Source organism: Dasypus novemcinctus, chromosome 6, assembly GCF_030445035.2.
Source record: "Dasypus novemcinctus isolate mDasNov1 chromosome 6, mDasNov1.1.hap2, whole genome shotgun sequence".
NCBI classification, from domain to species: domain Eukaryota; kingdom Metazoa; phylum Chordata; class Mammalia; order Cingulata; family Dasypodidae; genus Dasypus; species Dasypus novemcinctus.
This window is the reverse complement of record NC_080678.1, coordinates 33297151-33322267: the sequence shown is the minus strand read 5'-3', so window position 1 is coordinate 33322267 and position 25117 is coordinate 33297151. Positions and strand designations below refer to the sequence as shown.

Here is a 25117-nt window from a genome sequence, read left to right as displayed (position 1 = left end):
CAAGAATCTTGGGGAGCTCATAGTCAGACATGGAGGGCAAATTGTCCTAAAAATTTCTCATTCTGATAAAGAAGGCAGATTCAGCTGACTTTCTGTTGGCAGGGGTTTGGCCACTACAAAGCAAAAACCTCTCTTAAGAAAACCTATGCTTCCAAGAGGGAATCACAAACAGGACACTTGGGGGTTGGTGTCATTTCCAAGAAATATGGTCGTCCTATTATTAAACACTTAGAAAAGATGTGGTTGGCTCCACTGCCTGGGGTTTTGAAGGCTATCTGTCCCATTTTTCATTATCCAATAATAAATATCATAGTGAAAGTCACCTTTAACACTTAAATATTGCTTGGATTTTATGAGATTGAATTGAACGGACTGCCATGGTATAAAAAGACATATGAGTGAGGTCTTTTTATAACACATGCTTCATAAAGCTGTAAAAAGCAAGTGCCTATACACCAGCCTTTAAAATGAGAGCATTCAAGTGCAGCATTTAAGCATAAGAAGCCTCTGCTTGTTAATTAAACCTATTGGTAGTGCTAATTTATAAGAAATGGGAAGAGGAGGCTTGAGGCAATTAGAATAGGATTTGTTCCTGGGAAGAGGAGTCCACCTGGAACGTCACTTATGTCAGCGGGACGTATGGATTCTTTACCGGCTACAGCCAGAGCTGGAGTTGGACATGGCAGGAAGAGAGCAGACATATAACAAGACTGGCTAGCCAGGCATCGGCTCTGGGACCGTTAGAGTGTTTAGGTGCTCTGGAGGTGATGATCTGTGCTACCTGTTTAGATGGGGTGTATTATTTGCACACAATTCCTTGTCCCTTCCCCCACCCCTGGGGTTCTTCCCTGGGGAGGATTAGACATGTCGCCCTTGGGAACAGCACGTTTGGCTTTGGGGGATGAGAGTTACGAGTGTCCCTTGGGAGAAGAAACTTTAAGAACCATCCTGAGGCTCTGCCGGCACTTCTTTCCCTCACCCACGAGGGTAAATGGGCTGCTCCTTCAGGCTGGGTTCGGGGCTGCAGGCCACATGGAGCGGAGCTGCTTGTCTTTTGAACCTGTTCTGAAAGAAACTAAATTGGTCTCAGTGGGGGGTAAACAGATGAGAAGAATAATCTTCTTGCTACAGAAGAGTTTATAGTTTTATTCTAATTTAAAGAGGCAGTTATGAACTCCACAAAGCATTGCAATGTGCTGGGTAACACATCCAGGGAGCTTTCCTGGAGGACGTGGCCTTTGGGTATATCCAGAAGGGTCGAGAGGATTTAGCCATGTCAAAAGGAGCATTCAGGAAGCAATGGCATAGAGGTGGGAAAGTGGCATCTTTGGAAAATAGTGAAGTGGGTGATTCTTTTCAGGATTGTAGAGATATGGATTGGAAAGGTATCTTGGAACCAGCGAAGTGAAGGACCTTGACCACTAGGCTAAGGAGGTGGTTCTTTGTAATATGCCATTACAGGTGCCAAGCATGGCACAGGAATGGATTACTGTCCTACCCCTTCTTCCTTGTGCCTTTGGGAATCCTTCTAAAACAGTAGTTTCCAACCTTTACACTTTTGCTTTTACTCCATACGTCGTAGCTGTGTAATCTGAGTGACACCCCTCCTTGTATAAACTGATTCTCTCTTTTGTCCCCATCTCAATGGAAAATAACTGTTCTGAAACAGCAAGGGGAGTAGAAAGGGTAAGAAATATTTGCTGAGTGCTGATATGTGGTCAGGAGGCTTCCACATATTTTTTCACTTTCGCTTTTTCTCCTCCCCACACATCACAATGGTGGCAGTGGGGTCACTATTCTCTTAAAATTTTTTTTTTTTCATTTGACAAAAATTGAAGCTTAGAAGTCAGGGATCTATTAATGATAGAGGTAGAATTGGAAGGTTGTCTTGATCATCTCGGCCTGCCCTGTGCCCATCCTGGAGTATGGCACATAGTGAGAGCCTCGACATGTGAGTGAATGATCGCATGACTGACGGATGAAATGGAAAAGCAAGGTCCATCTTATTCCAAGTCCAAAGATTTTGGGTTACACCAGGCTCTCTCTACTTTGAGAATATGACCACCACAAAAACCAAAATAAATGCCCTGGAGCTTTGCTGAGAGTGGTGGGGCGTGAGATAACAGAGCTCTGCTGGGAGGGAGGAAAGTGCTGACTCGGTGAGGTTCCAGGATGGAGTATGCCCCCACTACTCTCCTGTGCTGCTTCTCTGGACCCACATCTGGGTGCAGGGAAGTCCTTTAGGCGATCCTTTCAGGTGCATTGTTAAGGACGTTTTTTGGACTTTTTCTGGGGGCATTAGAGGAGGAAATGCTGTTCTAAAACTCTAGTTAGAAAAGGGGGAGAAGTGAAGAAAGCAAGGCAAAATGTAATTTCCTCTTCCATATAAACTGTCATTTAATCTAATATTATAGAAAATGATTAGATCTTAAAAACCTATAAATTATATTTGACAACTCTCTGGAGTGCCCCTGCTTTTCCTTTCAGCAATTATACAGGGCTACAGTGGGCCATGGCAGAAAGGAGCTCTCTGAATGCAGTTTGTTTATTGGCTCTTAATGAGAAGCGATTAATCTAAATCACTGTAGGGGTGAATCCTTTGCTGAGCTTTGGAATCAGAAGTGGCAGGTGGACCTTTAGATAAATGTGCCGCTGCACCCTTAACAACCACAAGCAGTTTATGAGCGTAGGTGTGGTGTTTCCTTCCCCTTGTGTAGTGAGGAAAGAAAACACACGTGTGTACGTATACGCACACTCAGAGCAGTCACTGGGGGGAATATAAAACTGCAGCCTAGGGAAACGGACTTTGGCCCAGTGGTTAGGGCGTCCGTCTACCATATGGGAGGTCCGCGGTTCAAACCCCGGGCCGCCTTGACCCGTGTGGACCTGGCCATGCGCAGTGCTGATGCGCGCAAGGAGTGCCGTGCCACGCAAGGGTGTCCCATGCGTGGGGGAGCCCCACGCGCAAGGAGTGCGCCCGTGAGGAAAGCCGCCCAGCGTGAAAAGAAAGAGCAGCCTGCCCAGGAATGGCGCCGCCCACACTTCCCGTGCGGCTGACGACAACAGAAGCGGGTGCCGCTGACGACAACAGAAGCGGACAAAGAAACAAGACGCAGCAAACAGACACCAAGAACAGACAACCAGGGGAGGGGGGAAATTAAATAAAATAAATAAATCTTTAAAAAAAAAAAAAAAAAAAAAAAAACTGCAGCCTATGGGCATCTCCACCCCTCACCCCTTCAGTCTTTCCTTCCTGCCTCTTCCCACCCTCCCTGGCTGAGTTATACTCCTCATTACATTGCGACTCGGAAGGCCCTTTTCTCTGTTTATTACTATTATTGCATCTTTCTTTTCCCTGCCTGTCTGGGGACCTCCTGGTACGGCGTGATGGATCATTTCAGAGTACCTGCCTAGCAAAATTTCTGTCTCTCTGTCCCCTCCCCTTCTGTCTGACATTGAGAAAGAGAAGCAGCAAAACCAAATGACCCCCTACCCCTACCCTCACCCCAAAACCCAACATGAATAAAAATATACACACGCAAATATTACACATGTCCTTTTTTAGAGAATGGGGTCTAATTTGCAGCTGAAGGACTGAGAACCCAAAGGGAGGATGCTGGGTAGAGCAGGACAAGGAAAGAACCTATCCTCCTGGTTTCCATTTGTTTCTCTTCTGCTTTTGTTTTTGCTAACTCCTTCTTGTTCCCTTGCTGGGACCTCTCTATCCTTGGCTAGTCCCAGAAACAGAGCTCAGTAAGAGCCATAAATCTCTTCAGTTTGGGAGGTAAAGTTCTGAGTTTGAGCCTTTGTTCTAACAGGTGTCATGGCGATCAGCTTCGCCATCTCCTTACTTGTGGAGTGGAGGTGTGGCAGAGACAGTAATTCCCTCTAAAGATGCCCTCAGCTCTGGAACCTGTGCCTGTGTTATGTTACAATCAAGGTTGTACCTGGAAATAAACTTATTATCTGGCCTTGAGATGGGGAGATTATCCTGGCTTATCCAGGTAGCCCCAGTGTAACCACATGGGTCATTAAATGGGCAAGAAGGAGGCAGGGGAGTCACAGTCCAAGTCAGAGTGAGAAAGACTTGATAGGCTGTTGCCGGCTTTGAAGAGAGGAGGCCGTGAGCCAGGGTATGCAGGCAGCCTTTAGACACAGAACAAGGCAAGAGAATGGATTTTCATTTAAGACCTTCGGCGAGAACTCGCCCCTGGTGACACCTTTATTTTAGCCCAATGTGATCCAGCTAGGACTTCTGAACTCCAGAATTGTTAAAGACTGAATATGAGTTTTCCTAAGCCAATAAGTGTGTGGTAATTTTTTTACAGCTGTAACAGGAAACAAACACACCAGCTAATTCGAGCATGCCTCACAGGGTGGAGTCAAAGAGAAAATGGCTTTGGAAGGACTTGGCAAACTATAAAATGCATTGCCTCTCAAAGACTCTGATATTATTGAATTCTACATGAGGGTAAGTATATGCAGAGCAGGCATCTTGAGCTGGAGGTAGAAAGCACATAGACACCGAGAGGTTCAAACATCTGCCCAACTTGTCACAATCTGCCTCCCACAATCTGGGATCTAATGTCTCTACCCTGGAAGGATGGGCTTGGACATCCTTTTCTTTTCCCCTGGACGTTTCCTTCACTGTTTAAAAGATTGCAATGTACCATGGGGTCATTACAGCCTGATCTCTTAAGTGGTCCACTGGCGCAAAGAGTTGTTGCAGATGAGTTTCTTTTGTTCCACGTTGATAACATCTAGCATTGAGTTGTATGGGAGACTGTATCTGCCCCTCAGAAGTGGAGGCCCGTGCCTGGGAGTGGTGAGTGGCTGAGTTTTAATGCACCCTCCTCCTCACTGGCAATGCAGTGCTCCCAGGATGCAGTGACCCTGTTACCAATGCTAATGAAGCTCTCAACTGCCTAGCCTTTGTTTCTACCAGACCAGGATTTAGGATATTTCCAAGCATATTTACTCCCCTGATCATTTTCCCCATGATATCCTAAAGTGTGTCTTGTATCTCACCAAATACAGTAATCCTTCCTGAATATGTAGGGTTAGAGCCCTGAAAATCACCTTGTTTGGAGGCTTTTCATGTGAAGAATTTAAGATTTAATGGAAAAATAGGGTTAGCAGGTGAACTTATAAAAGGCCGCGTGCTTTTTAAAAGATGTTCATTAAATTAAGTACTAAAAATAGCACACTAAAAAAATACTATATCAGTGACAATCTGCAATTTTTAAATTAGTCATAATGTGTACTGTGCAGTTAATTTCCATTTCCCATCCCTTGCACAGATCTTTCCAGGATCTTCTCCTCCCACGCAATTTCAACAAGATGCTTATAAATTAGTTTTGTTTTGTGGTAGATAATGTGCATGCTGGTGAGTATTTTTCCCTGTATCTTTTAACATAAACATTTCCTTTCTGATTTTAGGATTTTAAGAAATGAGTCCTGAGGTAGACTGAACTATGTATCCCAATTTAGATATGATCTTAATCTTAATCCATATTCTTAAACCCATTGTAAACAGAATCTCTTAAAGTATTATTTTCATTAAGTTGTGGCCCAACTGAATGAAGGTGACCTTAATTCTGATTACAGAGTCCTTTATAAGCAGAAGAAATTCAGACATAGAAAGAGAAAGCCATGGGGAACAGTCAGGGGCTGGAAGTCAGAAGTCAGTGGAACTTGGAAGAGAAAGGAGAGGACAGCACCGTGTGATGCAAGGCAGGGATACAAGGAACCCCATGGATCGCCAGCAGCCAGCACAGACTGATACAGAGACTTGGGGGAGAAAGCACTGCCTTGCTGAAAACTTGATTGTGGACTCCTCCTAGCTTCAAATCTATGAGCCAATAAGAGCCCCTTGTTCAAGCTAACACGTTGTGTGGTATTCGCCATAGCAATGTGGTCAAAACAGGATAACTCCTAACTCTGGGATCCTATTGTGGTCCCAGAGGTGCGCAATAGCAACAGAAAACACCTTGGATGATCTTGAGTCAGCTGATGAGAGATTTCCCCAAACCTTTCCCAATCCACAGGGTGATCTATCTTGCGAATACCTGGGACAATGTCGTATGATTCCTCTATCCTGGGTCTTAGCACCCTCCATCTGAGTACAAGTCTTAGTGCTCATAATATAGAGGAAAACAAAACAAACAAAAACCCCAAATCAAAAATAATTAAACGAAAACAAGCAAACTTACTTCCCATTCAATTCTCTATTCTACTACTTTGAAAAGATATCAATCTTCTTTTTTCCTTCTTTCCCAGGACTAGACTTGCCTTTTTCAAATATTGGAACTAAACATCTTACTCAAAATGTATATGGACATCAATTTGTTAAATTTGTATTAGCCTTCCACAAAAGAGGAACTACACATGATAGAAGGCCTACTGCAGGCACTGAGTGACAATTATGGGATGTGGGGCTGGCAATGCCTAGGCTAAACAGGGACAATGCTTCAGGTACAGGTTTTGCTGACTGCTCCTACTGAGATGTACCTGGCTTCTCTAGCCAGGGCACTGAGAAGCCCCAAATATAAGGGATTGAATCTTAGTGAGCACAGGCTTCATTCAGAAAGACGTGTAAGACTAGGGGATATAACACAAGCCCCTGCCTTTATGGAACTTAACATCTAGGTGGCAAAGTGAGATGAGTACATGTGAAACATAAGATAACTAATATTTTAAAAATAAAAATGTATTTATAAACTTATAAACATACTTGAACGTGAAATAGAGCTTTAGTGTGGTCACAGTCCTTCTGATGGAGTTCGTGGATGGCAGAGCTCATTTTGCTGGAGCACTCAGGAGGCTTCATGGAAGGATGGGCTGGGCAGAGCAGGTGCGGGGCTTTCTGGCTATGGAGGCAGTGTTAGCAAAGATGTGAATGTTGGAATCAGCTCAGTGATTTGAGAAAACTTGTGGGGGCTGGGGTCTGCATGGCCAGGGCAAGGGGATATGGTGTAGAAAATAAGCCTGAGAATGATATGGGAACCCAATTGTGAAGTTCCTGAGGTATCAGACTTGCTTTTTATAGTATAGAGGTGGGTAGGGGGGTTTCATGTACAGGGAAGGACCATGCTCAGAGCTGGGCTTAGGGATGAGCTATCCTGTATACAGTGGTTGAGATGATTTGGAGCACCAGAGGTTGGGGCAGAGGTTTTCCACTCTAGAGGGGAAGCCAATAATATCACTTCCTGAGCTGGGAGGTGTTCTGGATGCTCAGACATGGAGTACCTTCAGTACTCCAACCTCAGCCAATGCCTGTCCCACACTTGGCTCAGGGCTCACAGGCAGGCAGATGCTTCTCCAACTTCTCAGTCTTTCTAAGGATAGGCAGTGGGTTGCACAAACTGGTTGAGATTATCTAGTGTTGAGAAAGTGTGTGTGTGTGTGTGTGTGTGTGTAGACAGAGAACATTTTATGATTAATAAGGTAATGTATGCTCAGTGAAGAATATTTGGGTGAAAATAGAAAAGTGTAAAGAAGAAAATGAAAAATATTCATGATCTTGCCACTCAGGAATAGCCACTAAAAACATGAATGAATTTTCCCTTCAAATTGTGTTTCTGTGCATAAATACAGATGTGAAATATAAATAATTTTTAATAAAACTGAGATTATACTTTTTATGTTTTAGCCTGCCTTTTTGGCACAGTTTAAACATATCATGATCATTTTTCATGTATCATAAAGCTATTTGAATTCATATTTAATGGCTGCATAATATTCCATTAAATGGATTTAACTCACTTTAGTTAATCATTTTCCCATCAGCTATTTGTTTTTTCCCAATCTTGTATTATTGTAAATAACACTGAGATGAACATACAGGTGCATAAGCCATTTATTGAGTCCCTAATAGCTTTGTTAGACAGACCTCTAGAAAAAAATTACAGGGTTAAAGGCATAAATATTTAGAAGAGTTATGTTACATATTGCCACATTGCTTTCCAGAAAGTTGATGTCAATTTATGCTTGCAGCAGCTCTTTCTGTCTTCTTCATCCTATTGCTTTTTTTCACCATGGTCACCAATATCCCCCATGGTGCTAAATTCAATGGTCATTTCTCAGAACTCAGCTGCCTTTGACATAGTTGAGTGATCTCTTTTCCCTGATAATCTTTCTTCCCTTGTTTTTGAGGTCACTGCTCTGAGTTTTCCTTCTCCCTCTCAGTCTCCTCTCCTAGTCTCTCCGTATCTCCTTTACTCTTAAGTAATATCCCAGAACTTAATTCTTTGGACCATTTTTTTCTATATTTACTCTCTTGTTTATCTTCAGATTCACATCTTTAAATCCTATTTAAACATTGATGTCTCCTAAATGTTTATCTGCAAGCCAGGCTACTCTTCTGAAAATAAACCGTGTATGTCCAATATCTCCTCTCGGATTTGTATTCAGCATCTTAAATCTAAACCTTCAAAACCTAGCTCCTATTTTCAAAGCCCACACTGCTCTTTACATAGGCTTTTCTATCTCACAAATGCTAATTCCATGTTCACAGTTGTTCAGGTCAAAAACCTCTCCAACAATTTGAGTAAGTTTCACATTTTCATTATTTTATGCAATACTGTGATGGATTTTTTTTAACAGATTAACAGATGTATCTCTTTCTCTTACACATGAAATCTAATCTGTAAGCAAACTATTTTTACTTCTCCTTCACAATACCTGAACATGAATATTCATAGCAGCACTATTCACAATAGCCAAAAGGTGAAAAAAAAAAAAAAACCCAATGTCTTGCACGGGATGAATAGATAAACAAAATGTGATATATCTATACAATGGAATATTATTCAGCCATAGAAAGGAATGGATTACTGATGCACACAGCAATGTGGATGAACCTTGAAAATATTATGCTAAGTGAGAAAGCCAGATATTGTATGCTTATCTTTATATGGACTTCAAACATAGATAAATCTGGAGACAAAGAAAGCAAATTAATGGTTTTCAGGTGTGAGGATGGGGCAATGGGGAATGGCTCTCTAATGGACATGGCATCTCCTTTGGGGGTGATGAAAAAGTATTGGAGGGAAGCAGATGTGGCTCAAGCAATTGAACTCCCACCTACCACAAGGGAGGTCCCAGGTTCAGTTCCCAGTGCCTCCTAAAGAAGACAAGCAAGACAGCAAGCTGATGCAACAAGATGATGCAACAAGAGACACAAGGAGGAAAACATAATGAGACACACAACAAAACAGGGAGCAGAGGTGGCTCAAGCTATTTGGTGCTTCCCTTCCACATGGGAGGTCCCAGGTTTGGTTCCTGGTGCCTCCTAAAAGGAAAATGAGCACACAATGAACAGACACAGCAAGCTCAAACAACAAGGGGGCGGGGAAGGGAAGAAATAAATAAATAAAAAATAAGTATTGGAATTAGATAGAGATGATAATTCTACAACATTGTGAATGTACTAAATGCTACTGAATTTTCCACTTAAAATGTTTAATTTTGTTATATGTATTTCACTTCAATAATTAATATGTATTACTATATTATACTTAATATATGTATATGTGTATATATGTATATATTTATGTTTATATGTGTCTATACATATGTATGTGTGTGTATGTAATCTCCAGATTTGACCACATTTCAGCCCCTCAGCTCTCAGTCTTGGCTCAGGTCATCAATATCTCCCATCTGAGTCATTACAGTGGCCTGATCTGGTCTCTGTGCCTCTTTCCCTGCTGTTCTCTCATGCTCTGTTCAACATGGTAGCCAGGGAGAGAGCACTGAAATATAAGCCAGGTCCTGCTTAAAGCCTGCCAGTGCTTTCTGCATCATTGGAGATAAAGCCAGAATCTTCATCTCACCTTGTAGGCCCCCCATTTCCTCCCCAGGCTCATTCCCAGCATTCTACCTGGTTCACTCTGTCGCGGCCCTCTGGGCCCCTACATCTCTTTCCAAATGTAACCTCTAAACTGAGGCCTTTCCTAATGACCCTATTTGAAACTGCAGACCTTCTCCTTCAGCACATCCTATTCCCTTTCCTGCTTTATTCTAAAGCAGGTATCACCATCTGAGAAGCTACAGATTTTGCTTATTCATTTGTTTGTTTTCTAGCTCCCCTCAGTGACTATAAGCTCTATGAGATCATGGATTTTCATTTTGTTTTGATCATTGCTCTTATGCCAGTCCTTAAAATTGAGCTTCTCTCATAGTAAAGACTCAGTAAATGTTGGTCGAATGAATAAATGGTGTTTATAGATATGCTTATTTTAAAATTTTTCTCAGCATTTTAACATGTTATTTTGTCTCTAGTCTAATGTCTAATTTTATCTTTTAATTTTTCTGCTTTTCATTTATTTTCTTCATTGGTCTCAATGATTGTTGTTTTATTTGTGATGCCTTTATTAAATCCCAAAGGACAGTAGTGATAAGCTCAGTATACCGGCTTAGAGTGGAAAAGTGGGGAATCTAATCTTGGTAAAGAAAATGGCATGTATAAAAGGAAACAGGTGAAAGAAAGTATGTATATAAGCATAAATATGCATTGATGCTCTATCAGTAAATGTATATGTAGTTTACATATTTTATACATAGAAGGATATGGACATATATATCCACATATATACACATATACGCACACGCATATATATATATATATATATATACACACACACATAGTTATAAAAAAGGTTTCTCAATAGTGGCACTATTGACATTGTGGGATGGATAATTCTTCGGTGTCTGGGGTTGTCCTGGGCATTGAAGGATAGTTAGCAGCATCCCTGGCCCATCAGACTATCTCTATTGCCAAATGTCCCCTTGGGATCAAAATCCCCCCCAACTTGAGAACCACTGTTACAAGAGGAGAGAGATAACCATAGACCAGGGGTTCTTAACCTAGGACCCTTGGGGAACTGTGGAAAGATTTCAGAGGGTCTGTGAGTTTGAATTGAAAAAAATCAACTCATTATCTTTATTTTCTCTGACCTTTAAATGAAATCTAGCATTTCCTTCACTTATCAGTGTATGCAATAAATAAATTACAGTAGTATTCATTTCACCTTACTGGTAAAGGGGTCCATGGAACAAAAATGTTAAGAACCCCTACCATAGATAGATAGATAGATAGATAGATAGATAGATAGATAGATAGATAGATGATATAGGTGTAGATGATTGAGAGGAAAGAGAGAGGAGAGAGAGGGGAGTGAGAGATTGTGAAAGGGAAGAAGAGGGAGAGATGGATGCTGGTATATAGTGAATTCAAGCCTTATCTACAACAGCCTCTATTTGTGTCAAAGTCAGTATTCAACAGCATATCAATTCTGTCTATTGGTTTAGGGGTCAGCTATGCTAGAATCTCTTTTACTCTTTGTGAGCTTGTATTGATATTATTGTTATTCTTTATTGAGCACTAATTGTGCTAAGGGTCTCCTGTTAAGACTCAATTATATTGTAAATTACAGCATTTCCCCTTTTCTATTCAGAAGGAAGTCTAATTACTTCTATTCTGAGACTGTTCTCAATGCATCAGACTAGAATTTGTTTCCTTTGCATTTCTGTGATCCCTGGCAGAATGAGAGACAGAGAAACCCTGAACTTTCAGTCCAGTTTGTAGGTTTTGTAAGAGAGAAACATAGAGGATGAGCAACTGAATAAAGTCACACATTCATCAATTATGTGTTAGTCAAAGGGGTGCTGATGCAAAACACCAGAAATCTGCTGGCTTTTATAAAGGGTATTTATTTGGAGTAGAAGCTTACAGTTACCAGGCCATAAAGCATAAATTACTTCTCTCATCAAAGTCTGTTGCCATGTGTTAGAGCAAGATGGCTGCCGGCATCTGCAAGGGTTCAGGCTTCCTCTTCCTCCTAAGACTCCATGGTCCCAGCTTCTTCCAGTATCATCTGTCGACTGGGATAAGTCTCTTTCCAGGGGCTCATTTCTCTCCAGGCTCAGCTGCTCTGCTCTCTCCACAAGGCCAGCTATAGGCAAAGAGCTCGTCTCTATTCCCAGGGCCTCTGCCTTGTCTAATGGAGCCTTCTCTCTTTCTTTACGTATCTGCTTCTCTGTGTATTTACCTCCTGGGGCTCCAGCTTTGAACTCCAAACTCTGTTCTCTGTCATGTCTTTTCCCCACCCACCAGAGGGATGAAGATGCAATGTCCTACTGAGGTGGCCCAATCAAAGCCTTAATCGTCATTTAATCAAGTAAAAGTGAAACATCTGAATCCATTCCAAGCTAATATGCCCAGAGGAACAGAGCAGTTTACAAACATAATCCAACATCTATTTTTGGAATTCATAAACAATATCAGACTGCCATAATGGTATTACAAGTCTTGTCAGCACAAGGAAAAGGTGCATTCTGGAATGATTTCCAGGGAGGGTTTTGACATCTCCAATTCTAATTTTGACTGTAAAATAAGGCTTCTGGAAGCATATGTTGACCAAGCACAGCCCTGTCTGCTTCTTGACTTCCATGTGTGTGCTTTGCAATTTGTGACATGCCATTAAAATTAGGACCATTTCTATTCACCTTTTGAAGGAATCTTCTGCAAAATGCATTGTAAGTAAAAAAGAAAGGTAGTTTATCATCTGTAGGTTGATAAACACTAAAACCTGTCTGTCTTTAATCTGAGTCACAGACAATTCATTTATGCTGAATGGTCTAATCAGTTAAGACTGGTTACATGAGTTTTACCCCTATAGCAATTGGCAAGTTTAACTTACTAGGTCTTCTTGGGCTGGAACCTCCCATTGATGAGAAGAGAGTACTCATTCAAAGCAACTAATGTATTTACCAAATTGATAATTACTTACTGTTAGAGGTTTGCAATAATTAATAAACTGTAGCTCAGTTTCCCCTGATATGCACTAGGGAAAGGCCAACCCCATCTCCCATAAGCCTACATGTCCAAGGGAATGGCACTTCCCCACAGGTTGAACAAAGAAACCACATGGAGATGGGAATAAAGGAAAATGGAAAACTTTCCTACCTGCATATCACAGGGAGATAAAATCCCAACAGATCAAAGAAACATCTGCTCCTGCAGCATTCCAAGAAACCATATCTCCCTAACCCACTACCTTCTAGTCACTATCAGGGAAAACGTTCACCTCTGGGGTTTCCTATTGGCCCCTGCACCTCACTCAGACCCTCAACCCCCTCCCACCAACTATCATTTCCCCACCTAGGAAAGTTCTGTATAAATTCAAGTCCCCCCTTCCAGGAGTGGGCTGAAGTCTCTCTTTAGACCCCCACCTGGTGGGGGGGCGCTGAAGTCTTCTTCAGACCCCCTCTGTTGGGAGAGCTTCCCAGTAAATTCTTTCTCTGCCTGTGGTCATATCAGTCTCCGTGTCCAGTAAGCACCATTTTTCTCCAACACTTACTGATTGGGTGTTCATTCTGGAAGTGTTCTATTTACTAATAGAATGTACTTTTCTTAAAGTATTACCAGGAATACAAAATGCTAGTAGTTGTTTCTCCCCATGCACTGGTTTTTATCCACAAAGTTTCGGAATGATGGAAGAGGAGAAGGAGGCAAATAATCCACAAATCCCTTCTATTGGCCTCCAGCCTGCTTGGCATTGCTTCTAGCTTCAGTTGTGCTCTTCCCAAAGAATACAAGATTTAAAGATACAAGTTTACATTTATTTAGCAATTATATGTCTGGCCCTGTGCTGAAAAATCACTTTTAATCATTATCTCATTTAATGATTCCAATAGTTTTGTGAAGTAGATGAGATAAGAGATTTGGAAAATTGAATAACTTCTTAAACTTATACATAAGTTAAGTAGTGGACTGAGAGGTTGGACTCAAGTCATCTGTCCCCAAAGGTGTCCCTTTAAGAGGTATGTAAATCATATTAGGAATACTCCTCCCTCCCTTAGAGCACACATATGTACTCACTGCAGATCTATATCAGGGCAAGACAGATAAAGAAACAAAGGCAGAATGAAGCAAAAGCAAAGCAGAGCAAAACAAATTGAGAACTCCGCCCTATTCACATTATCAGAGTTACATAAAATGCCTTAAACTTATGGGCATCCAAATAGCCATTGCCATGGGTAGAAGGGTTTTTAATAACTAAATATTGAAGGGCAAGGGTTATACATTTATATGTTTTTACAGAAATTAGTTATCATAACTTTGTCAAGGTCACATGCTTAGGCCATCCATTCAAACCACAGGCACATTTATTTTGGGTACAGTTTTAAAAATCCAATCTTAAATATTTTAAGGAAAGGCAGTACTTTCCAGTTTGTCACAGTCCTTATCATTCCTTGTCTTGCTTTATCTGCTTCAATCATTTACTGTTCCTGACCTGCTCCTATAAGCATTTGAGTTTGCAACCTCTATTTAATTAACAGTAAAAATTTGAGTGGGAGTGGAAGGATTTCCTTTCTATGTACAGTATATTAATATATACTACACATATTTCACCTTGAGGCATAACTTCTTACAAGGCATTTACTGTCTTATTATATTTATGTTAATATTATGGTCTTCTCTTTTTTTAAGCATTAGTATTAACATTTTTCCTTTGGGTTCTTAGTCATGTAATTCTTGATCACTTCCTTGGCCAGAGGTAGATGTGAGTCAGAAGAGGAAAAGGGCTTTCATGAAGCTGCTTTTCCTTGTGGATTTCTCAGAGAAACTTAATAAAAGAATGAAGACCCTACTTCTCTGACCTCCCTGTTGGTAAAGACAGAAAGTGCTATGGCTTCAAGGTCTGAAAACAGGCTCATGTGTGTGGTGGGGAGTGGTTTTTGAACAGGTTGCTTTTCTCCTCTGAGCCACAGTTCCCTTATCTGTAAAATAAAAGTAATGATTTCTACTTCATATGATCAATGTGAGCAGTCAATGAAATAGCACGAAAAGTGCTCAGCACAGATTAGAAATCAAGAATAGGAGCCAGAGGATGTAGGTTTCTATTTTCCTTCCTTTCATTCTTCTCAGAAACTAGGGTTGAATAGACACACTGACAGTGATATCAAAGTATATAAAGGGATTTCTGATGAGAATGTCAGGGAAAGGTTGCAATAAAACTGTACTCTTGTCAACAAAAGCTCCATAAAACTAAAATGCAATGTCAATATGCCTGATAATAAAATCCCTTTGTGTGTGTGTGCATGCACATATATGCAGTGTCTTTGTGAGTGTGTGGTTTTTGTGTGCAAGTGTGTGGATGTGTGTGGATGCAAAAAAAAAAACAGAGCTGGGGAAAGAGAGTACACTGCTCATGATATTTAAGTAACCCTTACGCAGTATATTGTAACTCATGGTATATAAAATAAAGCCCGTTTATGATGTTGCTCTTATCTTCTAATTAAAATCATAGGCATGAAGCATCTTTATACCTGCATAAAATAAGCAGTTTAATTTCTCTGCACCAGGGGGAAAGTGATTTCATTGCCTCTTTTGTAGCCTGTCAGTACCTGGTACAAAGCAAGTGAAGCCAGTTATGAAAGCTTCATTCTCACCCAGTCCATTTGTCCTCTCTAACTCTGCACAGAGTATGGATGCATTGTCTGAGGTTCAAGGGCAGAGGGGTCCATATACCTATTTGCCTCACTCTGTCAGAGTGCCATGGTGGGGGAGAGTTATTCTGTCTAATAGCCCATCTAAGAGCTATCCCCCTGGATTATTCAACCATGAATGGAAAAAAAATTACATAGGATCCATTTTTAAATATTAGCTGATAACCAGTGATAACTTATTTCAATGAAGCCAAAGCAAGTATTTGAGAAAAGAAAGCAAGCTTGTCTCAGAAGCTATAAAACAGGTGTTCTTAATCAGGGGTCCACGGAATCCCAAGAGGCCCATGGAAAGATTCCAGGGGGTCTGCGTGCTTGAATTGATAATTCAAAAAAACACATTATTCTTGTGGGGACATGTTGGTGTGAGTATGGTATATTTATTAAGTAATATACAGTCTAGTGTAAGGGTCCATGGTTTTCACCTGACTGGCAAAGGATTCTATAGAACAAAAAAGGTTAAGAACCCCTGCTATACAGGAATTAAAGATGAAAAGGACTTTACACCTAAGCAGTTAAAGGGCCTAAATTTATTTTAAAGCTTACTTTTTAATACCGATATAGGCTATGGGTAATGTTTTAAAAACACTGTTGTTAACTGGCTTTATTTTATGAAGTATAGAATGTTTTTTGTCTTTATTTTGTACTTTGGACCCTATGCTTAAGACCATTTGGTAGAAGTAATCTTAACAGTCAGGGGCACTATACCCAATGACAGTAAAACACCTCAAGGAAAGAAGCTCATTTATGCATTCATTCATTCAAGAATCAAAGTGGGTAATGCTAGATAGTAAATCCAAATGGGCTGTGCTGATGATGAAGCCAGAGACATAAGCAGGGGTAAGTTTTGCCAGTTATTTTAAGGACTTTGGAATGTATAGGAAGACCATAATGTGTCATTGAAAGGCTTTCAGTAGGGGAATATGAGAATCAGATTTGTCTTGTAGAATGATTGTTCTGGTCACCATGTGCCAAATGGATTGATGAAGCAAGCCTAAAGTAGTGAGACTGGTTAGGGGTGTTTTATAGTCATCCAGTAGAAAGATTATGATGCTTTGGACTATTGCAGATATAATAGGCAGGGAGAGAATGAGTTTGGCTTTAGAACTAACTAGAAGGTTAAATACACAGGACTCAGACTCACTGATTTTTTTAGAGGTGAGAAAGCAGTCAAAGGTGAATCGTGGTCTTTTGGCTTCTCATGAGGTTGGTGGAAACACTTCACCAGGGGATGCTGTGGAGAATAAGGGCTGGGATGAGAAACGATTGTGGGTCATGGGAGTTTGAGGTGTTTGTAGGATGTCCAAATAGAGATATCTACCAGACAACTGAGTTTTCAGGTCAGAAACTGAGAAGGGGAGACTTTCATTGGAGATATTTATGGATTGTCCCCCCAAAAGATGGTAGTTGGGAAGCCAAGAAAGTGGAATGGAAGAGGTCACTGAGGAAAAGTATGTTGAATGGGGAGAGAAGGGGATCAAAGCAGAGGGGTGAGGAATGGCTATATTTACAGGATAATCAGAGAACATTGAGCATCTGAAAGAAGAGTGTAGTATTGCAGAAGCCCCAGAAGAGAATGAAATTGTCAGTAGTGTCACAAGCTGCCAAAAAGTGTCTGGTTCATGGGACTTACATACCAGAAAGTCAGTCATATCTTTAGTGATACCATTTGGGTGTTATTTAGTGACATTTGGGGGTACTATGATAGAAGCCAGATTGGAGTGGTTGGAGGGTATCTTAGTTTGCTCTAGGGCTGCCAATGTAAAATACCAGAAATGGGCTGGCTTTTATAGTGGGGGCTTTAGTTAGGGCAAAAGCTTATACTTCTGAGGCTGTGAAATGTCCAAATTGAGGCATCAGCAGAGATGCTTTCTCATCAAAGTCAGCTGCTGTTGCCCCTGTTGCCCTGCCATGTGGCAATCAGGCATGTGACAGGATCATCTCCTCAGCTGTGGGCTGCTCTGTGGGCCCAGCCCCTCAGAACCTCCTTCCATGCCTCTGTGCTCTGCTGATTCCAGTCTCAGAGACCCCTCTCAGCCTCTCAGGGCTTGTTTTCCTGCAGTTCCCTCTCTCACAAGGCAGGGTCTGTATAGTACAACGACTTTTTCTCTCTGTGTGTGCCTCTCTTTCTGGGTCTCCATTTATATCAGACCCAATAGAAGGGCAGAGACTCAATCTGAGCCATGCCTCACTGATGTAGTCCAATCAGAAGAGCCTCACACCCACAGGATTAGTTAAAAAACATAATCTTTCTCTTTTGGGGATTCATAAAAGAGCTTCAAACTGTCACAGATGGGCTTTAAGTGTGAACTGCAAATAGCAACACTTGTCAAGAACTTATACTGTGCAAGTGCTCAAGGACACTTTGGATGCTATCAGACTGAAGTTATTGTTAAGGAAACTGAGGCCTCTAGAGATTTAAGTAATTTTCCCAAGGTGACCCAGTAAAAACAGAGAAATGTTGAAATTTGAATGTGTTTTCTCTGACGCCCAATCCTGTCCAGTATACCATTATGTCCATTTGTCCTGGGGATAACAAACTTTCTTGGGCAGCAATATTTGCCCAAAAGTCTTTGGGAATATGTGGCTTGGATAATATTGTGATGAAGACTGACATATGCATAACTGAGAGAGAGAGAACGAGATATGACTGGCCCAAGGTCAGTAGGCAGAGGACTATAAGAATTTGGTACTGCTACTTAAAAGATAGACATCAACAATGACCTGTATGCAGACCTAGCCCTGAAAAGTATTTCAATTCAATTCAGCAATGAAGGACTAAATCAGACAAAGAGATTGTGTTAATATATCATCTAGAGGCCTAGATGCCTCTTTATATGCTATGATATACAAGTACAGATGTCTGTATATTCATGCTGTAATTTCTTATATTTACTCTCTCTCATTCACTGTATCTACATTTCATCCTCTCTCCTTTTTACAGATCATGCTTCTTAGTGATCCTGAAATGGAGAGCAGCATACTGATCAGCTCAGATGAGGGGGCGACTTATCAAAAGTATCGGCTCACTTTCTACATCCAGAGTCTCCTCTTTCATCCCAAGCAAGAGGACTGGGTGCTGGCCTACAGTCTGGATCAAAAGGTGAGCAAATATTCTTTTCATTTACATCTTGTCACTCAGTTATCACTCTGTGAAAAGCACTTATTTCTCAATCCAGTCCAAATGTTGGAGGGAATTTAGTGACATTCCATCATTTCACCTGAGTTGATTTTTTCTGCAGCAACTAACTTTTCCTTTCTTTTCTTTAATATCAAAATATGCAGAAAACTGTATTTCATTTGTTGGCAATTCATTTTATTGCTTCACAATTTTAAACTGACTTTCTCTATACATTTACTCACTTGACCTTTAAAACAACCCACCCAGTAGGGTATGTGCAATTATATTAATACTAATTTTATAACGACTGTAGGAAACAAAGGTGCAGGAAGCCTAAAGCATTTGTTCAAACCCATTCAGCTAGCAGCTGGAGGAGCCAGGGCTGAGTCCATGTTGTGAGATTCCAAACCTCAGACAGATTTTATTGTACCATCCTGCTTTCATTTGGTAAAATTTGAATAGACTATTGTTCTCAGGTTTAGCAGTGGAACAGAAGCCTGAAACAAGTTTATTTTGTGCTTTTTAAAAAAGACTTTAAAGATGGTATGGTCCAATGAAGTGTCCTCTTTGAGCTCCAGTTCAATTTACCAGGCTGCATTGTTGACATTGTCTTCTGTATGTCTTAGAAGCCTCTCAGCTCAAGTTCTGGCCTTCCCTCAGCAAAGCAGGTTCTCTTCCAGAATTTCCTAAATCTATCCACCTAGCTGCAAAAAGTCAGACAACTAGGAGGTATCCTTAATGCTTCTTTTTTCCATTGAGTCCATCAATGGATCTTGTCTATCTTATTTCTAAATATCTCTTGATTCCATTCACTTATTTCTATTACTACCACCACTCAAATGTAAATTACATCAGTCATCTGGATTACTGTGAAAGCCTCTTCCTCTGTGTTCTCCATGCTATAATATGAATGATCATTTCCCAAATGTAGATCTTATGAATTCATGCCTTTGCTTAAAGCTCTTCAGCATTTTTTTTCATTGCTTTCAGAAGAAAGACCATAGTCCTCTATAGGGTCTGCTTCTGAGGTTATGAAGAAATGCCCCTGCCTGGTCTGGACCCTCCCTCTGACTCTTGACTCATGGGCATCACTTCCCCTTGAATGAACTTCTTTCATTGCCTCGCCACCATAGCCCTTGTTCCTTTTCTGAAATCTCCTTCTTGCTCCTCCCCATTTCATGTAAAGCCTCCTCATTGCTTGATCTCAGATGGAGCATCACTACTCTAGGATGCCTTCTCAGACCTCCCTGACAAGGTCAAATTCCCCTTGCTGTTCTTTCTTATAGTCCTCTGGTCCTCTCCCTGACACCACTTGTCACGGCTGAGATTATACCTCCATTTGTATGATTTGGGGATTATCTGCATCCAGGAAGGCAGGACTCTGTGTGGTGACTTGCTGTTGAAGCACCAGTCCCCCAGCCCAGGGCCTGGTCCTTAGTAAGTGCTCAGTATTATTCATTAGGTAAATGAATTAGTAGATTGATTGCATAGACACTATAGGAACGAACCCTCTATAATTGATCAATTTGTACTTAAGAAAAGGGACCTTAGATTGTTCTTCTTCTTCATATTTCCTGTCATCTCCAGAATGTTAGTACTGGGCTTGATGCCAAATTATTAGGTAAAAATGTTGTGGAATCAATTATTGAAAGATAATAGATAATTACCTGTACTGTCTTGCCTAGTAATGCTATCCATAGAATAATCTTGGTTGAAATAGCTTCTTTCTCTTAAATCCTGAAAACAGTTCCTCCTCAGCATATATTTGAGTGTGAGATTGAGTGGAATGTGAGTGTGTGTGGGAGCGTGTGAGATGTCAGCACCTTCAAACAATAATTTCAACATAACCTTTATGTCTCTCGTTAACGGAGCCTCCTGGTGGGCTCCAGTTGCTTAATGCAATCCCCTAAAGACACCCACGTGGCATTTGCAGAGCAAAAGCCCTTGCAAATACATTTCTTTCAGGGCATCATATTGTGTGAAAAACATAGCCAAATGTCAGACAGTTTGTGAGTTTAGATACTTAGTATAGACAGAAAATTTTTACGCTATCTCGAAAATAAATAAATCATGTGGACGTTAAGGAGTTGGGTGGTAATTTCTTTAGATAAAGCTCAGAATTCCAAGCTATACTCTTTTTTTTAATACAGACATGAGCTAGGATAGAAGCAACAGGTACCTGCTACCAAGAGGTTGAGAAACCAAACGCAATATACCTCATGTGCATCTAGGAGTATCCTTTCTCTCCTTCTCTTTTTCACAGCACTGAGAACATCTGGGGCATTGCTCAGGAAGGGCCCTTGTGAATATAATACATTCAAATACTTTCAGACTTGGTGGTTGCTTTTTTCACTTAGGAAAATACTTGGAAATGTGATAGTAGGTGCTGCTTAATCATACCACGCAGTTTTGGAATTACTTTTCCTTAGGTACTCTCTCTTGTTGGTGTCTTTTGCATAAAGTATCTGAATGTTTGTCAGGCCTATAAAATTTCTAACCAGTCCCCTGCCAGTTTTTTTTTTTTTTAATAAAAAGTATGAGGAGGTAGAGGTTGCCCCTGGCAATATTTTCAGAGATGGCATAAAACACCTAGCTCCAGCCATGCAGGTTGCAGAAGAGTTTTTCTTTATTTTGGGCTAAGTTGGCAGTTTTGAGTCAGGGAGAGTGATGCTGTGCAGCAGCAGACGAGGATGCAAGTGCAGCTGAGATTGATATACAAACATGTTCTTGCCGACTGGAGTCGTCTCTGATGTGCATGCGTTGAGGCAGCTGCTTTCTTCCAGAGAAAATGAAAAATGCTAGTATCAAGGTAACTGCAGTATCAAAGGGAGATGTTTGTGGTGAGGAGTGAATCGATGTTTCCATTACTGTGCCTTTGATGAAATGCACTAGCAATTTCTTTAGAATTGGTAATGCTCTCTCATTATGCTGTATGTACTACAAAAGGCCTAATTAAATGATATTTTAAAGGGACAATATCCAACTGCATTGCCCTCCAAACTGCTACCCCAAATCTGTTAGGAATCTTGGCAGTCAATCTCACATGGCAGCAGTACTGCTGGAAATTTAAGGAAATACCTCCTGGGTAGAACAAAATTGCATCTAGACATAGAGAGACGCATGCAATGTGCTATTTGAAATGCTAGATGATGGGTTGCACGTTAACTGGGAAATATGCCCACCTTATACTGATCCAAACCAGGTTGTGAGAGAAGATTATCCAAGTCTTCCAAAACTGCAAGAGAGGGTGGGGCAAAATGCACTCTGCCTTGATTGTTGGAGCACATTGCCTCTTGAATCCTGATGCATCCCGGTCTACCACAGTCCTTTCCCTTTCCTGCTCAGCTTGGTCTGGGCTTTTGACTATTCTGGCCATTCCATGAGTTTCACATGGCTCCTAATTCATGTGTCAGGTCCTCCTCTGCCTTCCAGATTCTTCTGCCATTTTGCATTTTAATATAAAAAGACTCAGTACTTAATGACAACAAGAGCTTCTTAATTGGGTATAACAATCTCTGGAGATCTTTTATAAGAATCTTTGAGGTTTTGAAAAAAGGAGGAAGTAATTTGGAAATGATGAAAGAAAAGTTGCTCCTCTTCCCTCATCTCAGAGCCAAAGCTCTAGAACGTCTTTGGAGGGCTGTGTACTTGCTTGCTATTTAAGAGGCAGATTCTCTTTTATTTCCATTGAGCTTCTTCCATATTGATGACTGAAATAGATTCCGCACTGTGATGTTTTTGGATTATATGGAGTGTTCAATATCTTATTAAAAGTGAGAAGTTTTGAAGGATTTCAAGGTAGGTTTTAGAGACAATGCTTTTCGCAGAAAGTTTGATGCTTAAACATCCCTTTTTTTGACAAGAGACTTGGTGATGCTTTTAAAAATGGGCACATTCACATGTATTCATAGATGCATATATCCTGGCACAGGAAGCATCCCATCGAAGGGGGGAGTGGAAAGTTGATATTTTTCTGCATGACAGGTAGGGTAGCAAAACTCTATTTCCATTTATCTTCTTGGTAAATTGAAACTTTAAATAATACATCTGGCTTTGGGGTCAGAGATGAGGAGCTCAGTGAGATTTCAGACTCCACTGTTTTTGGAGCCAGACTGGTCTAGAATTACCAATAATTTCAATGTAAAAACATTCTCTGAAACACTAACATGAGTGATGAAGGACTTCTGCGATAGTAGTTGGGCGGGAGGCGGGGCAGTGCAGCTAAGGGTTTTCGTTAGCCACCTGCCACCAGCCAAGTTTAGTAGTAACTGACAGATTGACAAGCTGCTTGCAACAGATGCAATTTTAGGCATGGTCGCTTGCAATACAGTGTTCAGAATGAAGGAGGTGGTGATCGTCTCATGCAGGCTATGCTTATTGGACCATCCCAGTTAGAGTGAATGAGAATGTATTTGGAGTGTGGAGGACCTGAAAATTCAAAAGGAAGTTTAAAACTGTATTTTTTGGCATGCTGGATACAAATGAAGCTGTTCCTTTCATTTATATTCTCACTTTAAACCCTCAGATTAGAAATGTAATTGTATCCAAAGCCTCCAGGATTAGCAGGCGATGATAACTTTCCTCAGGAGCTATGGGCAGCAACAGGCTTAGTGTCTCCCCACCTCGTGAGGATAAAGCTGCTGGGGATTAACTAGGGATGACCATGGTTTTGAAGCTTATCCTCCCTGGGAATAAGAGTAGGACTGAAAGGCTCTTTTTATTTAAAGAAAAACATTGCAATTTCATTAGGTCCTCTCCCATTCCTATAAAACCAGGTGTATTCATTTAAGGGAAAAGACTCCATAGCCTGATTGGCCTATGGAAAGCAGCCACTGCTCTAATAGGTGTCTTATTGGTTCAGTAGGATGTGCAATCTCCATCACCATGGAAACACCAGTTTCTATGAGGCCGGTTTTTGGAAGGTGAAAACAAAAACATTAGATCAAGAATGGCTTGCTATTTTAGTGAAGAGGTAGAGCAGCCACCTGTTGACTAATAGGGCATAATCAGACATTCCTTGTGTTATTCAAATGTTGATATTAATCTATTTGAGGTGAGTTCTGAATGCAAAAATGGATTTAATGTAAAATATTAATTTTCATTCGATGAGGGTGGGGCCATAGGATCTCAGGCTAGGTCAGCTCTGCTCAACTTTAGCTCAAAGGAGCAAACCTCAGCAGAATTATGGACCTGGTGGCCCTTTTTCTTCCCAAATCTGATTTCTCAATATCATGTCCCAGACTTTCCATTCTCCTTCTCTGCCTTCTAGGTGTGTATAGAGTAACCTGACTTGCTTCTGTCAAGGAAAAGAACATTTGCTAAAATAATTAATGGAAGAGGCAGCACATGCATGTCTTAAGAAGGGTACTTAGGTAGAAGACAATGCCTCACCCAAAGCAATTCATGGTAGAAATTCAGTCATGGAATGGCATGCTTTGGTGGTGGAGGGGGCTCCAGCCACAGGTGAGCAAGAAGGTGAAGGATGCACTGTTTCTGTGCACAACCTTGCTTCATGGATACTCTGATCCTTTGCTCTCATGTTGGTGCCCAGGGCTCTTAACTACTAGCCTTGGCCCAAATACTGATCCCAAGTTTTCAGTTTTCCAGTTGCATACAGGAATATTCTGTTCTCCCCTCCCTCTTAGCTGGCCTCTCTGCACTTAACCTTCTTGCCTCTCTGATTGGGCCATACTTTCTGTCCTCCCTCTATTCTCTGCCGCCATCCTGACCACTCTTGGGCCTGTTTCTTTCCCACCCTGGTATGACAGCTACTGGTCATTTAAAGTCAGGGTCATTCCTAAACCTTTTTAATTGATGTATAATATACACACAGAAAAGTGCATACATTCACTCAGTGGATTTTTATAAACTGAACATATTCATGAGACCAGTAACCTGATCAAGAAAATCACTATGACTGATGTTCTAGAAACCGCCTTGTGGTCTTTTTTCAGTCATGATCCTTCATCACAAAGGGCATGGCTCTCATTCAGAGTCATTTTTAATTTCATGCAATGATTCATAGTTGGCTAAGTTCAGGAAAGAACAAAGGATGAATTCCTTAGAAGATAAGTTGAAAGGTATCAAGTATGTAAATGAAAAAAAGAAGACAAATATATAGGTCAACATTAGAGAATTCAACTAATCCAAAGGTAGGAATTCATTGCAGTTGAGTAAGGCCAGCTGATCCAGAAACCTCCAATGGAAACTTATAAAAATGCTCATTTAAAATTAATTTAGCAGAAAATTAATTTTCATTTTTAAAGATCTGTTACTTTCTCTACCATAATGCTGATATTAAATGCTAGCAAAGTCATATTCTGAAATAGTATTGTTAGTTACACAAATGAGTAAACCTTCCCAGAAAATACAGTATATATCAAAGAAGTATATAGATATATCTTTAATCCTGTGATTTGGTTGTTCTGCTTCTGAGTCTAGTCCAATGGAATAGCACAAAGATGCTCTAGACATAATAACATT

The 25117-nt window shown here is 40.8% G+C and overlaps 1 protein-coding gene across 1 annotated transcript in view; it reads left to right on the top strand.

Moving 5' to 3' along the window:
• The window catches only part of SORCS3 (sortilin related VPS10 domain containing receptor 3), a 630681-nt gene that overhangs the window by 310566 nt on the left and 294998 nt on the right, over positions 1-25117 (top strand). The window contains exon 4 of the mRNA XM_058298484.2: positions 18458-18616. Coding sequence (XP_058154467.1) covers positions 18458-18616 — 159 coding nt within the window. The remainder of the gene's footprint in view (positions 1-18457; positions 18617-25117) is intronic.